General features: G+C 30.6%; 1 protein-coding gene and 1 long non-coding RNA gene across 2 annotated transcripts; both read right to left on the minus strand.

Moving 5' to 3' along the window:
- Positions 1-3,579: 3,579 nt before the first annotated feature.
- On the minus strand, positions 3,580-5,939 carry LOC143082040 (uncharacterized). The gene is made up of 3 exons (XR_012980231.1): positions 5,794-5,939; positions 4,866-4,911; positions 3,580-3,788 (listed from the first exon to the last, which is right to left on the minus strand). It is a non-coding gene; the product is annotated as an uncharacterized LOC143082040 (long non-coding RNA).
- A 3,961-nt stretch (positions 5,940-9,900) lies between these two features.
- Positions 9,901-15,869, minus strand: LOC143084306 (uncharacterized). Its single transcript, XM_076260718.1, has 3 exons — positions 15,774-15,869; positions 11,904-12,134; positions 9,901-9,990 (listed from the first exon to the last, which is right to left on the minus strand). Exons 1-3 carry the CDS (start codon positions 15,843-15,845, stop codon positions 9,901-9,903), a joined length of 393 nt encoding a protein of 130 aa, XP_076116833.1. The 5' UTR covers positions 15,846-15,869.
- Positions 15,870-16,184: the final 315 nt, after the last annotated feature.

The following is a 16,184-nucleotide window of genomic DNA, read 5'->3' on the forward strand; positions in this document are numbered from 1 at the left end:
TGGTTTAGATAGCAATTTGGACATTATAATTGTCAGGACAGGACATGGATGTCCAAAGGCTAATTGAAACAACACTCAGGTAAGTTATTTTACTTATATTTTATGGTACATTGAGGTCAATTTGCTGTCGAGATGATATTTCTTGCTCGCGGTCCAAATGTACGGATAATTGCCATATTATTCATATTTATAGATAACGTAAGTAATTTTTGGGTTCAATTATTATTTTGCAGGGGTTTTTAGGCCCGGTTTTAGTGTGCGTTGGCACGTTGCTAATTGTCGACTGGTCGGAGATAATGGTGTCGATGAATTAATGGTGTCGGGGTTAAAAATGGTAACAACTCGGTGATATATTGGTTGGAGTTACAACGCATGGAGGCGGTGATAAATTTATAGTCCGTTTCTATTTATTTGGAGCAAAAAGTCCGTAAAATTATATACATTTTTAGTTGAGAAATCGAGAAGTCCGTGCAGTATTTATGCAGTTTAAAGCAGTTATAGTTTGTTATTCAGCATTATATTTATTCATACAAATTTAGTGTTCTCTTCAATCAATTTAGAAGCAACCAGATATATGTGAAAATTAGTTAATTCGTCCGTTTAATTATAAAGAGAAATTTAAAGGGGAACAACCCAGTTCATCATTTACATCTACAGTACGTACAACGAGGAACGTATCCGGGCAGTGTGCGGAAAGTGTGCAGGCCGAAATTTGTTTGATTTATGTTTATTTCATGACATTTTGTTTTGTTCCGTGTGTGTTTATTTAGTTACATTTGTGTTCTCATTTCATATTACATTTTTTGTTGAATTTACTTTATTTTGTTTTGTTAATTAAATTTATATTTTAATTTGGTTTTGTATGACATTGGCCACCTGACAATTCCCAAAGAACTTACTTCGTTACAATGGTGGCAGCGGTGGGATTGTCACTGTGCCAATTGTTATATTAGAAAATATTGTCAGATAGACAACAGGGATTTTTTTTTTGTTATATATTTTGTTTTTTTTTTTTTTTTTACTGATATAGCTTAATTTCAGATTAGATTTTGAAGTTTGTTGTTTCTTGTCGGACTAAATGTTCTTTAGTCTCCTGGAAAGGGACGTTTGTAACAAACTTCAGTTAATTATTTATATGATTTATTTTACACCTAGGACTATATTTTATGTTATCTCTTATTTTCACTAACACCGGTAATCTAGTCAAGCAGACCTTGTTTATCACGTGATTACGCACCTATTGAAATTTAACAGGTGAGTCTCAAATCAGTCGGCACATGATCATTGAGAGTAGCACACGTTTGTGCAGTTGGGTTTGTGGTTTAGATAGCAATTTGGACATTATAATTGTCAGGACAGGACATGGATGTCCAAAGGCTAATTGAAACAACACTCAGGTAAGTTATTTTACTTATATTTTATGGTACATTGAGGTCAATTTGCTGTCGAGATGATATTTCTTGCTCGCGGTCCAAATGTACGGATAATTGCCATATTATTCATATTTATAGATAACGTAAGTAATTTTTGGGTTCAATTATTATTTTGCAGGGGTTTTTAGGCCCGGTTTTAGTGTGCGTTGGCACGTTGCTAATTGTCGACTGGTCGGAGATAATGGTGTCGATGAATTAATGGTGTCGGGGTTAAAAATGGTAACAACTCGGTGATATATTGGTTGGAGTTACAACGCATGGAGGCGGTGATAAATTTATAGTCCGTTTCTATTTATTTGGAGCAAAAAGTCCGTAAAATTATATACATTTTTAGTTGAGAAATCGAGAAGTCCGTGCAGTATTTATGCAGTTTAAAGCAGTTATAGTTTGTTATTCAGCATTATATTTATTCATACAAATTTAGTGTTCTCTTCAATCAATTTAGAAGCAACCAGATATATGTGAAAATTAGTTAATTCGTCCGTTTAATTATAAAGAGAAATTTAAAGGGGAACAACCCAGTTCATCATTTACATCTACAGTACGTACAACGAGGAACGTATCCGGGCAGTGTGCGGAAAGTGTGCAGGCCGAAATTTGTTTGATTTATGTTTATTTCATGACATTTTGTTTTGTTCCGTGTGTGTTTATTTAGTTACATTTGTGTTCTCATTTCATATTACATTTTTTGTTGAATTTACTTTATTTTGTTTTGTTAATTAAATTTATATTTTAATTTGGTTTTGTATGACATTGGCCACCTGACAATTCCCAAAGAACTTACTTCGTTACAATGTAAAGCTAGAGAGAAAACTGAACTCTGAAATGAAAGGGCTTACAATTGTATTTTATTGACAATCATTGCGTACTTATTTATTTTATAATGGGTTGTGTCACTGAAGCATCAATCAATCAAATCAATAAAACATCCTAAGGATACCATGCAATTTCCAAAGGAGTAGGTCCGATAAGGGCTGATTTTGGCCTCAAATTTCAAGTTCATCTAACGAAAGATTTTGAACAGTTTTTAATCATTTAAGTGTGTATTTCAATTGATTCAATTAGTTTATGTGAAAGATTTTAACTGATTTTATCATTACAAATGCTCCGATTCAAACTTAAATATGAAAAATCTATCAAATATGCTAAAAAACGTCACTCTTCAGTTGTTTTTTGTCAAAAAGGAAAGTGGTCGCATCCGTGTTCATCCTCAACCTTTTTAAATGTTATGTATTGTCATCAAATACAACTTTCATCTCAATATTATGAATGAACACGAATGCGGCCACTGTCATTTAAGACGGAAACCATCTAAAATTTAACTAAAATGCTGAAATTGTGAAGATTTCAGTAATTTAGTATGACTATATGGTGCTAGTACACGATATATGTGCATTGTATTGTCAAAAACAGCCCATATGTAGCAGAAGCATTCTTTTCCAATAAGTAGCTAAAAGATTACATTTTCACAATTTTGTAAAACTGCTCTATTTTGGGGCCAAAAAGGGTTCTTACTAAACCTACTCCTTTAGATAAGATGTTAAGACATTTTGTAACGGTAAATTTAATTATACAAATTTGTGTGCCACTTCCAAAGTACTGGCTACTTGGAGGATGCTATCTTTTAGGAGTAGCAATCTTTCTGTATTTACTTTAATCCATCTGTTTATTCGTCCTAGGTCTACGTAAAGTTGTATAACTAACTTGTCTAAAGAAACGCGTGATAAGTTGAATGACCAAAGAGGAACCTAAACTACTAGCATATGTAATAAGCTTTTCACAACAGTAGAATTCAAATCAATTTTTCTCTGAAATATTGTTTAATGAACTGTCAGTGGATATATTTATATATTATATGAGTATATATAATTCTTGTAAATATCAGCCAAACAATGTTAGATCTGTGAATTTGTGTGAGCAAATTTTTGTTCCTTCCCTCTCCGGGATTCAAATTCATGCGAATGATTCGAGGCACCAAATCGGATGCACTATGCCGACGCGCTAGACCACTAAATAATTGTATATCTAGGTGTCTTTTGTGAAACATTATTTAATTTCTTATTGTTTGATTTATTCTTAATCGTCTATTCATATATCTAACCAACCTGTTGCTAAATAACATACCGTTACAAGTATCCGTGGTGATTTCTTCCAAGATCCAACTAAGCCAAGAACAGCAGTTGAGGTCGTTAAAATCCCAATTACTACAGAAGCTGCAGCAAGACCCGCAAGTATATCATAGAAATAGTAGCAGTAAAACTGCAACTTGTAAAATATATGCTTGAGAGATCCATCACTAATGAATACGTCCCCTATAAGTGTTAATCCGAGTACAAGGAGCCCAACTCCTGCTGCCTAAAACATACATTTAAGCGTATTTCATTGAGATTCATTTCACTGAAGAAGTAGGTTCAGTAAGACCCCTGTTTGGCCCCAAAATATAGCAGTTTTACTAAATTGTGAAAATGTAATATTTAAGCTATTTACTGGAAAGTAGAATGCTTCTGCTACATAAAAAGAGCTGTTTTTGACAATACAATGCACATATATCGGTTACTAGCATCATTAAGTCATGCTAAATTACTAAAATCTTTACAATTTTACCATTTTAGTTAAATTTTAAACGGTTTCCGTCTTAAATGAAAGTGGCCGCATTCGTGTTATATTGAAATGTAAGTTGTATTCGATGATAATACATAACATATACGGATGCGGCAACATTTATTTTTGACAAAAACCATCTGAAAAGTGACATATTTGATTAATTTTTCATATTTAAGCTTGAATCGGAGTGTTTTAATGACTAAATCAGTTAAAATCTTTCACATAAACTAATTGAATCAATTGAAATAGACACTTAAGTGTTTGAAAAGTGTCCAAAATCTTTCGTTATATGAACCTGAAATTTGAGGCCAAAATCGGGCCTTACCGGACCTACTCTTTTGGTGTCTAACTTATATACGGTATTAAATAATATCAATAATTTCATCATCTGAAAACATTTTTGTGCCATCATATGCAGACGAAATTAGCATTAATATTAGGATTAAACTTATATACCAGCTAACACTTCAATCTTTTATATCTGTGTACAGAACCTGATTTTTTTATTAGTTGTTAGATGCTTTGAACTAGCTGTACCTAGTGTCTTTTTATTGTTGGGATGTACAAGTACCCGTCTACGTCCACTTGTATTTTTGTCCATCTGATGAGATAAGCCTTTTTCAACTGATTTGTATAGTTCGTTCTTATGTTTTACTGTTATACATGTTATACCATTGTCCCAGGTTATAACACACTATATAACAACACATTATGAAATAGATGAAATTGTTAAGCTCTCATGGTATTTCTCTATCAAACGATCAATAGTATGGCAGTTTAATGTTTTTGAATTCAATTCTTATATAATAAATCAGTACAAATACTTACAAGTGAGTTTATCTTTAGTATGACCGACGCAACCACAACTTTTGACCTGTATTGGAAGAAGCTGAACTTATCATAATGAATGTACTTTTTTTATATTGAGATCTTTAAATATTGTTTTAATGATACAAATATTGATGTTGTTATCAGTAAATTAAAATCTGAAAATACCTCCATCTTTGCATTGCACAGGTTCATTTTTTTTCTATAACTATTAATTGCGTCTCAATACTAAATAATTGTATTGGGTGTTGGATGTGTACAGAACTTTATGTCAGTATTTACGAGTCCTCTCAGTTCTGTATTCAGTGTCTTTTTGGTTGTTGTCAATCTGTATACCCTGCAATGACCCGTCATGTTTTTTATTTACTGTTTTTTCCGCTTTGTGTCGATCTGATGAGTTAAGCCCTTCTAAACTGATTGTAATAGTTTGTTCTCCTGTTGTACTTTTACAACATTGTCCAAGACAAGGGGGTTTTGGCACCAACAAACTAGTTTAACCCCACCAAGTAAACTCTAACTTCCTGTGGTCTCTGGTGTAAAATTGTCTCATTTGCAATCATACCACTATTGGACGAAGTTATTTATAATGTGTATGGGGTAATGGTTATGAATAAACTTAGTTAAGTCTTTCGTTTACCAATGTTCGGTTTAGGAGGAATTTGCTCCTGAAACAAATAGAAATTGATCAAAAATGTTGTTGCGTATAGAAATACGTTACAATATTTATATAGTATCCAACATAATAATTTACAAAAATGTATGTAAAAACAAATAATCAGCTCCAATGAAATTTTTTGATCATCAACGCAACAGAAATAAGTATTTCCAAACTTATCACAGAACAAAAACATACTACTATATACTTATTTTTGTACAACTAAATAAATGAAGATCAGGTACAATTAAGGAATAAAATTCTACGTTTTACCTTTTCCAATTATCCTTTATAAAGATGATAATACTTCGAAATATCCCATGCTTCAAGCTCAACAAAATATAAAACGTATTCTTTGAAATGATTGATTTCTTTTCTTTAAATTCAAGTTTACGGAATGTGTATTCAGCTGCAACTATTGTAACAACCTGTAAAAGTATCAGTATTTGAAAAGATGCATCTCATTTCAATAATAGTTAATATGCCTTGTCATCAGTCACCAACGAATACATAAAATCAAAACAGACAAGTTGGAATTTCAAATTACAGAGGTACATTCATTCAGTTTAAGAATTGCTGATCTGGAGTTGTGACATATTTGCCTTCCATACTTTGCTGAATCATTGTAACCGTATGTGGAATTATCGTTGTATTTTAGAAGTTTTGTTTGGTCATAGTATTGTTTTGTTTCGTCTCAATGAACGTTTTTATGTTTTTGGCTCTTGATGTTTTCTCTATTTTTGGCATATAATTATACATTAGGTAAAAGCAAAAATATGAAGCACAATATTTTTTCAGCTATAACTTTTTTCTTGGTGCAATTTCAATGGTCACTGGTATGTTCCAATAACATGAAACGGTGTCAAATACAGAATATATGACAGTATCACATAGAAACAAACATTCAACAAAGTCACTTCAATACTTCAATATTTTAAACTCTCAGCTTAACAACGATGTTACACAAACCTGACACACTATACACGTTACAATTACTCCGATGTATATCTCTAAGTAAGTGTCTAATTTCTTGACATACACACTCCCGCATATTTCTGGATCACTATTGTTGCATCCAAGCTACAAATAGGAGGGAAAATCAAAAATATTTATTTCTTATATTCCCTTTATTGCTAAATTAAGAAATAAGTAAGAAAACATGGTTCTTCCAGCTTTCTTATTATGCAGGCAAAATTGACATAGATGAATTTGGCTATACTTTATTTACCTTTGAGTCGTGCGTTTCTCGGTGTTTTGTTCATTCAACATTCCTGAATTTATTTTAAATGTTCCCGTTATGATTTTGGTTGGATAATCTATGAAATTTTATCGTTTGTAGTCCAAATAATTATAAAACTGCCTTTTCATATCATAATTGTCATGAAAATTGTTTTGACAAATATTGTGAAAATATTCATATAGAGTTCGGGAGCGCATGTTTGTTATGTAAGCGCATCACTGTTTTTGATATCCTGTGGTGTTTGTCGCTGATGGAATATGTTCATTGTTGTTTTGTGGTTTGCATGTTGTATCGACTATTATATTATTTGTTTGTGCGTTTCTCTGTTATGTTTGTTCGTGTGAGTGTTTGTGCTGTATTTTTGTCACGTTGTGTTTAGCGATATTTTTCAACATTGTCATAAAGCGGGAAATCTTACATGCCATTTAACCAGGTTCAAGCCATCATGTGTTCTTTAAATGTCATGTACCAAGTCAGGACGATGGCAGTTGCTATCAAATAAATCGTTTATATGTGTGTTGAAGTTTGTTTTTGTTGTTTCTGCTTCTTATAAATAAAGGTTTTGTATTAATTCTTTTTTACATGAATTAAGGTTTTAAATGAACTCCACTTCAAATGAATAAAGACATGGTCATTATCATGCATGATTACCATAAAATCAAAGAGACATATGTGCTTTTTTCAAGCAAAACAGCATTTTTGTATAAAAACTAAAAAAAAAATTTTCAATCTTTTCAATCAGCTCATCCTTTTGCAACATCGGTGATCAACAAACTTGATTCATGTTGCTCAATTCTATGTTGTGTTTTTTATTCTGTTGTTTGTAGCTTTTTACCATTGGATTAATAGTTGGTTTGAACACATAAATTTGAGTTTTGGAAGTTGGTAGTACCTACAGTAAATTACGTTATGTATTGATTAAGTACAAATAGAGTAAAGCACACCTGCCAAAGAAACAACAATATCTCACCTTTTTTAAAAACGTCTCGAACGTGTTTACTTGGTCCTGGTATGCTGTCAAGTATGTATTCTGACGAAAATAAGTCTGGTAAGCTGATGTGTAATTTTTCAATGTTTCTTTCAGGTCAGCTTTCTGTAATTTTTAAAGTGAAAATTCATACATTATTTTGAGGTATTTCACAAGAAACTTATTTTTTATTGACATTTTTATTTGACAATCAATTTGCGAACGAATATATTTTCAAATGCAATGTATAGACATCAGTTAATCAATTATCTCAACAATTAAAACCAACTACAAAAAATGTACATTTTACGATCGGATCAATTGATATAACGACCGTATGTTTTATAATACAAACGTGATATGCTCTGATTAAAGAAACAATTGTCAACATATTATTCAGTAGAAAACGTTCAACTGTTAAAACGAACTCATTAAAAAAACAAGTCATAAGTAAGCATACGACAACAACTGTGTTCAGACAAATAAAGAACTGAAATGAGTTCAACATTATGCTTTTATGAAAACAAATGAATAGAACAACCAAACTCATTTTCTAGAATGTCTTACTATCTAATAGTATATCATAGTCATTCGATGTTATCGTCCCTTTCTAATACTGAAAAATCTTTGTAACTTACCTTATCGTATATAATAGAGAGAATCACTATATATATAAAGTAGACAACTATCATGATGGAGCTCATTAAGACGTTCTGCAAAAAATAACATGTGACTACAGTACTTGCAACCTTGGGCGTTACTGTTTGACGTGAACTTGACTGGTCGGTGAATGATCGGTGACGGATGTTTGACTGATTGATGAGTGATCGGTGACCCATAGAATCCGTCAGATAAGTCAAACAAACTATGTGCGGATCGGACGGATACATATATATTTAAAATTCTTCTGCAAACTGAAGTCCACAATATTGACAATCGATGAACGCGGACCTCTACAAAGACACCTTTATTCGTTAATTTGTAATCAACTTACAATGACAAATAAAAAAATATAAATAACTTTTCACTACTAATATGTATTACTTCAGATTCTTTTATTTAAATTTTGGCTAAATAGATTAAATGCAAGTGCAATTAACGATATACTCACAATATCAATGTAACGATTATCTAAGGTAAAATGTTGTCGTTTTAAAACGGGGACTTTCTATACTTTCTTAGTATAGAAAGTCCCTGTTTAAAATAATTCCTTTATTTAGCATTTTCATGTCACTAGATGAAAAAAGTGAAAATAGTAATTTAAGATGATTTGAGCTTTATTTGTGATGATTAAATATGTTGTTTAAATTATTGTTTAAGATTACTTTCATTCCTTCAAAGTAATTCATTTTTTTTTGTAATTTGTTATTTTAAAGGCCTCAAGATAGGTCTGAAGTCTTTTCTTATAAACTTTTGTTTGTTTGTTTTTTTGGAATAAGATTTGTTGTTGTTTTTGTTGACCAAGAATGCAATTCTTTCTTCATTTTAAAATAAATCATTGACCACTATTGATTTTTTCTACATTTTATATTTTAGGATTGGTTGCTTTTCATAAAAATAAAAGATTATTTGAGGAAATATACTAAAATGTCGTACGCATTGTATTAAATTGTAAAAATTATTCTTCTTTTGGTAAAAAATTATGCTATTTTATTTGTAATTTATTATTTTAAATGCATCAAGATAAGGTTTTGTTTAGAATTTAGATAATTTAAAACACTCAAACTATTGTTTTTTGTAGAATAAGATTGCAGTTATTGCCTAATTTTAATAAAAATTATAAATCGCAACAAGATTTCAGTACTTTTTGTACATCAAGAATAATTGTTATTCACAAAATATGCTAAATTTTATAGAAAAGATACAAAATTTGTGTACGCGTTGCCTAAAAAAAAATTCTTCTCATATTGGACATAACATGCATAATGCAACATCAATTGCAATCAGTCATTGAAAATACAGTTTTTTTTTATCAAATGTCAATATTTGAAGGACAAATATACATGAACTTTAATTTGTTTTTGTTAAATAAGAATGCACTTTTTTCTTTATTGAAATGGGAAAAAAAAGACCGCCATAGAATTTTTGTACTTTTTATAGTTTAAGATTTGTTATATTTCATTACGGCAAAAGAATATCAGAAAAAATATGCTATAATGTTCTTCGCATTTTTTTAAATTACCAATACTTCTAATCTTTTGAAAGATAATACATCTATTTTATTTGTAATTTTCATCTTAAAGGCCTCAAGATAAGTCTTTAACTATAATTAAGATGAAATCAGAATAAAAATACTAAAACTTTTGTTTTTGTTGAATAATAATGCAAATACTGTATTATCTGAATACAAATTATAAACCGCCATAAGATTTCCGTACTTTTTGTACATCTTAATTGGTTGTTACATTTGTACTCACAAAATATGCTAGATTTTACGTAAAAGATACAAAATGTGTGTACTTGTTGCCTAAAATGCAAATATTTCTTCTCATATTGGACGTAATGCAACATCAATTGTAATAAGTCATTACAAATGCCTTTTGATGAGTTATTTCAAATGTGAATATTTAAAGGATAAATATGCATAAAATGTTGTTTTTGATAAATAAGAATGCATTTTTTTTCTTTTTTTTAATAAACATTATAGACCGCCATAGGATTTTTGTACTTTTTATAGTTTTAAGAATTGTTATTTTTCATTACAGCAAAAGAATATCAGAAAAAGATATGCTATAATGTTCTTTGCATTTTTTTAGAATTACCAATATTTCTTATCTTTTGAAAGATAGTGCAGCAATTTTATTTGTAATTTTGTTATTTTAATGGCCTCAATTGAGATACGTTTATCTTTAAAGAATTTCAAGATTATAACATGTATAAGGAAACAAAACTTTAAAATAATAAAAAAATAGTACACCAACAGTTTAAGGAACTGCTCATATATTCATTGTCCAATCTATTTACGAAAAAAAATCAAAATCTCAAACATTATGTAAACATCCTTTCTCGATCTGTTCCGGTTTGAAAATATATAATATAAATTAAAACGAAATGACCATTCTATTATGATAATTTTCAAATTTATGTTTTATCTGTATATGTCTTTTTATTTAAATTCATTAAACTTGGCTGAATATTTTAATAAAAAAGAAGTTTTTGATCAGTTGTAAATAAACGTTTCGTACTTTACATGTCGCTATTGTCTTGTCTTGTCTTGTATGAATAGCCTGTCTTTGAAAGGCACACCTCTGGTTTCAGAGTTGAATAAATATTTTGGTGTAATTAACACCCACTAAATGTTTTTCACACTTTTTAAAATCTAAAACCAAATATAATTTAGATGTTAACTATTCACGCCTTTGACTGAGTGGTTGCAAGCAACCCTTTCATTTTAAATCAATAAAACGAAATTACGATTCCGTAATTTGTATCTGTTTATCATGTGACTTGATAGTGTTCAATCCGTCAGAAAGGTCGATCGGTCTTATCTGTCCGATTCGTCCGATCAGTCAACGACTTTTGCTATAAGTTTGACGGATTGATGACGTGAGATTGACGCGAATTTGACTGATCGGTGACTGATCGATGACCGCTGATTGATCGCCTAAACAGTTACGCCTAAGGTTGCAAGTACTTTATATATCAAATCCTATTTATTTAGGTTTTATATCGCATTAATCAACCATTTATTACATAAGAAAATGCTTGTACCAAGTCAGGAATATGACAGTTTTTGTTCATCCTTTTGATGTGTTTGAGCATATGGTTTTGCAAATACATTACGGACTTTCCGTTTTTAATTTTCCTCGGATTTCAGTTTTATTGTGGTTTTGATTTTAAGTATAAAATTTATAGTATGTTTTTTGTTGTATTTGTATAAATGGTTTGCATTTAATTCATTTATATGATATTCGGCACTTTCTATTATTTTCATAGACTTTTTTCGACAAAAGTTGCTGAAGATTTGTATTGTATTCAATTTAAAATGTTGATTAGTTCATCCTTTGAAATCATTAGAATTAGTAGAACCTGGCATAAACATATTTCATCGACGTCTTTCTAATGGGCGGTGAGGCGAGTGAAGTACAAAATTATTTTTGTTTTCGATCTTACAAATGTACACAAAACATTTATATATGATCTTGAAGAAGAAGGTTGGAGACTAAGTGTACTTACAACAGCCAGTACTCGTTTTTTCCTTCCAATTACACCCCATATTCCAAAAATACCAGTAACAAGTTCTAAGAAAAATACTCCAATGAAAGAAAATACAATAGATTTAACAGTTGTTCCTAATGGCATTCCAGCTAATATCTGCATGTCGACAATTTTTATAACATCTTCGTCTAGAATGTCGTTGTTAACCTTGATTAATATCAACATCATTATGAATCCAAAAGTAAATGTCTGTAATACAAAAATAACAATATATGTAGTCTTTGAATTGTGTAAACTAACCACCTCATTATTTCCTATTACACCAAACATCATTTCTTTTTATTATCTTATCCCTATTGCATCATATACCAACCATGTCATTTTCTACTGTTAGTCAAACACGAGACTGTACCATTAAAACACATACACCTTTCCCGAACATATGATAGACCATTATCTTTTTCACCAAAACATATTTCCTATTGGTCATTACAAAGAATGTTTTCGTCCTCCTATAACAAATACACTTGGGGGGGATAGAACCATTCAAGGAAAAGCTCTATTACATCGGAAGTGATTGTTAATTATTATTTATCTGATGTTAGTATCTATTGGAAATTAACGTCATATGAACTTAACAAAATAGGAAGTTGAAAGCTAAAAGAGTGATAAAAAAAGAAATATAAAAAAAGATGTGGCGTGATTGCCAATGAGACAACTCTCCACAAGAGAGCAAAAATGACACAGAAACTAACAACTATAGGTCACTGTACGGCCTTCAACAATGAGCAAGCCCATACCACATAGTCAGCTGTAAAAGGCCCAAAAATGACAGTGTAAAACAATTCAAACGATAAAAGATTATTTATAAAATCTGAAATTAAAGTTATATGTGCATAGCATTTCATCAACAGTGCTTAACACATTTCATAGTAAAATGTTCTTAATTATCTTCAGCATTTAATATATTTGAAAACTGAGTTTCAAATCATGCGCTGTTCCCCCCCCCTTTTTTTCGTAAATTTCTAAAGAAACATTACGAATATATCCTAACGGTTTATTTGGTCTTCGTTTGGTATAAATTTGGATCAATTGATATACGCATTTAAATATATATATAGAAGCAAACAGAATGTAAGTTAATTATTCTGACATAATTGAAATTGATTTCGGATAACAATTTTATTTCAAAAGTGATATAACTTTTCATGTATTAGAAACGATTAATCGGGATTTAAATTTAAAATCTGGTTCATAAACATCCGTGTTCTATTTTTAAAATATTCATTGTTAACAACAAAAAAGTCACAAAAGAATGAAGTTCTAAAATAACAAGGTCGTTTCCATCCGTCTTCTTTTAAATTAGTATAAAATAACAAGGTCGTTTCCATCCGTCTTCTTTAGATATAGTCACCTGTCATAAGTCAGGAATCTGATGTACAGTAGTTGTTTGTTTATGTAATTTATACGTGTTTCTCGTTTCTCGTTTTTTATATAGATTAGACCGTTGGTTTTCCCGTTTAAATGGTTTTACACAAGTAATTTTTGGGGCCCTTTATAGCTTGTTGTTCGGTGTGAGCCAAGGCTCCGTGTTGAAGGCCGTACATTGACCTATAATGGTTTACTTTTATAAATTGTTATTTGGATGGTGAGTTGTCTCATTGGCACTCACACCACATCTTCCTATATCTTTGTACAATATACTGAAACAGCAAACTATGTAATGCTTAAAATTTATATTCAGAATTATTTCGAATGTTTTATTGCTTTTTCGTCTACTTATATCTTAAAACAAGTAGAAAACGAACACGTATTATACAGGGAAAGTATAGCCCTAAATCACCACAAAAACATTAAATGTGAAAAAAAAAACTCCTAGGAAAATTTAAAACGGAAAGTCCCTAATCAAATTACAAAATCAATTAATCACACCAAATGGATGGATTACAACTGTCATATTTCTCACTTGGTACACATGCGATTGGAACAATAAGATAGGACTTAATATATTAAAAGAATAGATAGTTAGTAGCTAAGGTTCTTATTATGGGAAACAATGTCGCTTATTGGTTAAGACTTCCAATTAGTGATGTTAAAAATAAACTGTATTGTTGTCATATCTCTGCTGTAACAGGTTTGTGTAAGAAGAAAAAGAAACATTCCAGCTTTTTGGGGTCAGTTTAGATTAAATGTTCTCATGCTAGCTGTACCATAATTGGAGAGGGGTTCTTTCTCCTTTTTTTCTTGGTAAATACTAGTATACCTAATTGTGGGAATTGGTGAACATGACAATACGTTCTAATAAAAATAATACTGGTATTTCCATTCTGAGTAAATAGATTTTGACCGTTGATGAAGAAAAAAAAATGCCATTTAATAGATCTAGTACGTTTGGTTGAGTTTCTTACAAACTTAACTCATTGTAATTGGTTTATCAAGACTAGCTTTTGATTTCAAATATTCTAGAATTAGAAGTTTTTTAACAGTCAACTTTGAAGCAAGATGTGCACCCCTCGCGGTCATCAATAGGCGTGTTTTTCTCAAGAACCTTTTCATTTGTTCTGCATAACTTCGATCAATACCGTTCTATGCAGTATTTGTAATATGCACAATAGGGACGTATAATTCAATCTTGGTACAGGTTATTATTTGAATCTTTTTTATCTCTTCAATATTTGTTTTAGGTTTCCTTTTGGTTTTCAGCATTGCTAAATAAACATTATTTGTCGAAATGCTTATCGTATGTATTAAATTCTAATATTTTATTACACAGATCTGAGGAATTTTGTCACACAGAACTGATCTATAATTTGCTCTTTTGAAAATTTTGAGATGATGTTGCCAATCCAAATTCAAGATGGAACTACCTTTGAACTTCTTGAAACCGTTCAACATTTTTTTTATTCAAGCTTCACTGATGAGTCTTTTGTAGACGAAACGCAGTCTGGCGCAAATACAACATTGTAGTTCTGGTATCTATTCTAAGTTTATTTATACGCGTACACGAAATCTTGCACTTATTATACTTTTATTGTCGTATACTAATTTTCATTACTGTGGGACAAAATAAAAATATATTAGATACGAAAATGATAGATACAAACGATAGTTTTGCTATTCATATCTTATAACCAAATCATGCACAAATGTTCATAGGGTGGTCCTATACTTGTTTGTATACAACGTATCTATCTGAAAACAAACGATAATTTTGTGAATCATAGTTAACTTAAAAAGATATCTTCCCATTCAAAGTTATGCCTATTTTGAGTTTTCCCTAGACTATTTCAAAACACATCTATCGAATCAATGGTCTCTAGTGTGGATGGAAAATTTTTTCTGTCGTGCATACCTTTGATAGATTGTGATTGACGTTTAAAAGCCGTCCAAGATTTTCAACATATCAAATACCAAGTTTATGTTACAATCTACAATTAGCAGAGCTGTGTTTATAAATGCAGTTTAATTCAATTCCATGTTTTCTATTATTGAAGTTTTAATTATTAATGAAACTTATTTTACACTTCCAGATGTGCATTTAGACAATAAACGACTCGTCAGTGATGTTCGAGACGAAAATATTTGAAAATCCAAAATATCTATTTTTCAAATTTTTAAACTGATCAAACCTCAAAGGTCAAAAAGTTAAGCCAAAACAGTTCCAGAAACTAGAGCTTTTCATTCAGGAGATATATTCCTTGATTTAAGTGTATTTCTTCAATTCTGTCACAGCAAATATCCATAATACAGTATCCGTATTGTCATGCCAGTACCAAAGTACTGGCTACCGGATTGATGATACTTTCGGGGACTAATAGCCCATAATCAGATGTATCAACCAAGTGATGTACCTTATTTTAGCAGACAACATATATATGTATAACTTACCCTGGTTATTAAGGATGCTGTCAAAACTATATTTGCTGAAATAGTCAAACGACCTCGATTTATTTTCTCCATTTTTCAAATAATATTTTGATGCTAGCTGTGATGTGGTTGTCAATTTAAATGTCTTACTTGTTGTTATATTACGTGTTTTAAACGAACTTACGTGAAATTTGAGGCTTAATTACATTTAAATACATGCCATTCTAGATAATATATAACATAATAGACTTCCGAGTTCTTTGTCACACAGAGGACAATCTTTCCACGAAACTGACACTTAATAAAAAAAAATGTGGTTATTTTTATAAATTTCCTATTTACAAAACTTTGAAATTTTCGAAAAACTAAGGATTTTCTTATCCCAGGCATATATCACCTAAGCCGTATTTGGCACAATTTTTTGGAATTTTA

This window comes from Mytilus galloprovincialis, chromosome 7 (genome assembly GCF_965363235.1).
Source record: "Mytilus galloprovincialis chromosome 7, xbMytGall1.hap1.1, whole genome shotgun sequence".
Taxonomy (NCBI): domain Eukaryota; kingdom Metazoa; phylum Mollusca; class Bivalvia; order Mytilida; family Mytilidae; genus Mytilus; species Mytilus galloprovincialis.

Excerpts from the sequence above, each read along its gene's own strand:
- LOC143084306 (XM_076260718.1), bottom strand. The coding sequence starts at position 15,845 with ATGGAGAAAATAAATCGAGGTCGTTTGACTATTTCAGCAAATATAGTT. Across the intron at positions 12,135-15,773 it reads CAGCATCCTTAATAACCAGG|ACATTTACTTTTGGATTCAT; the intron begins GTAAGTTATACA and ends TTTGTATTACAG. Across the intron at positions 9,991-11,903 it reads AAAAACGAGTACTGGCTGTT|TTAAAGACTTATCTTGAGGC; the intron begins GTAAGTACACTT and ends TCTTAATTATAG.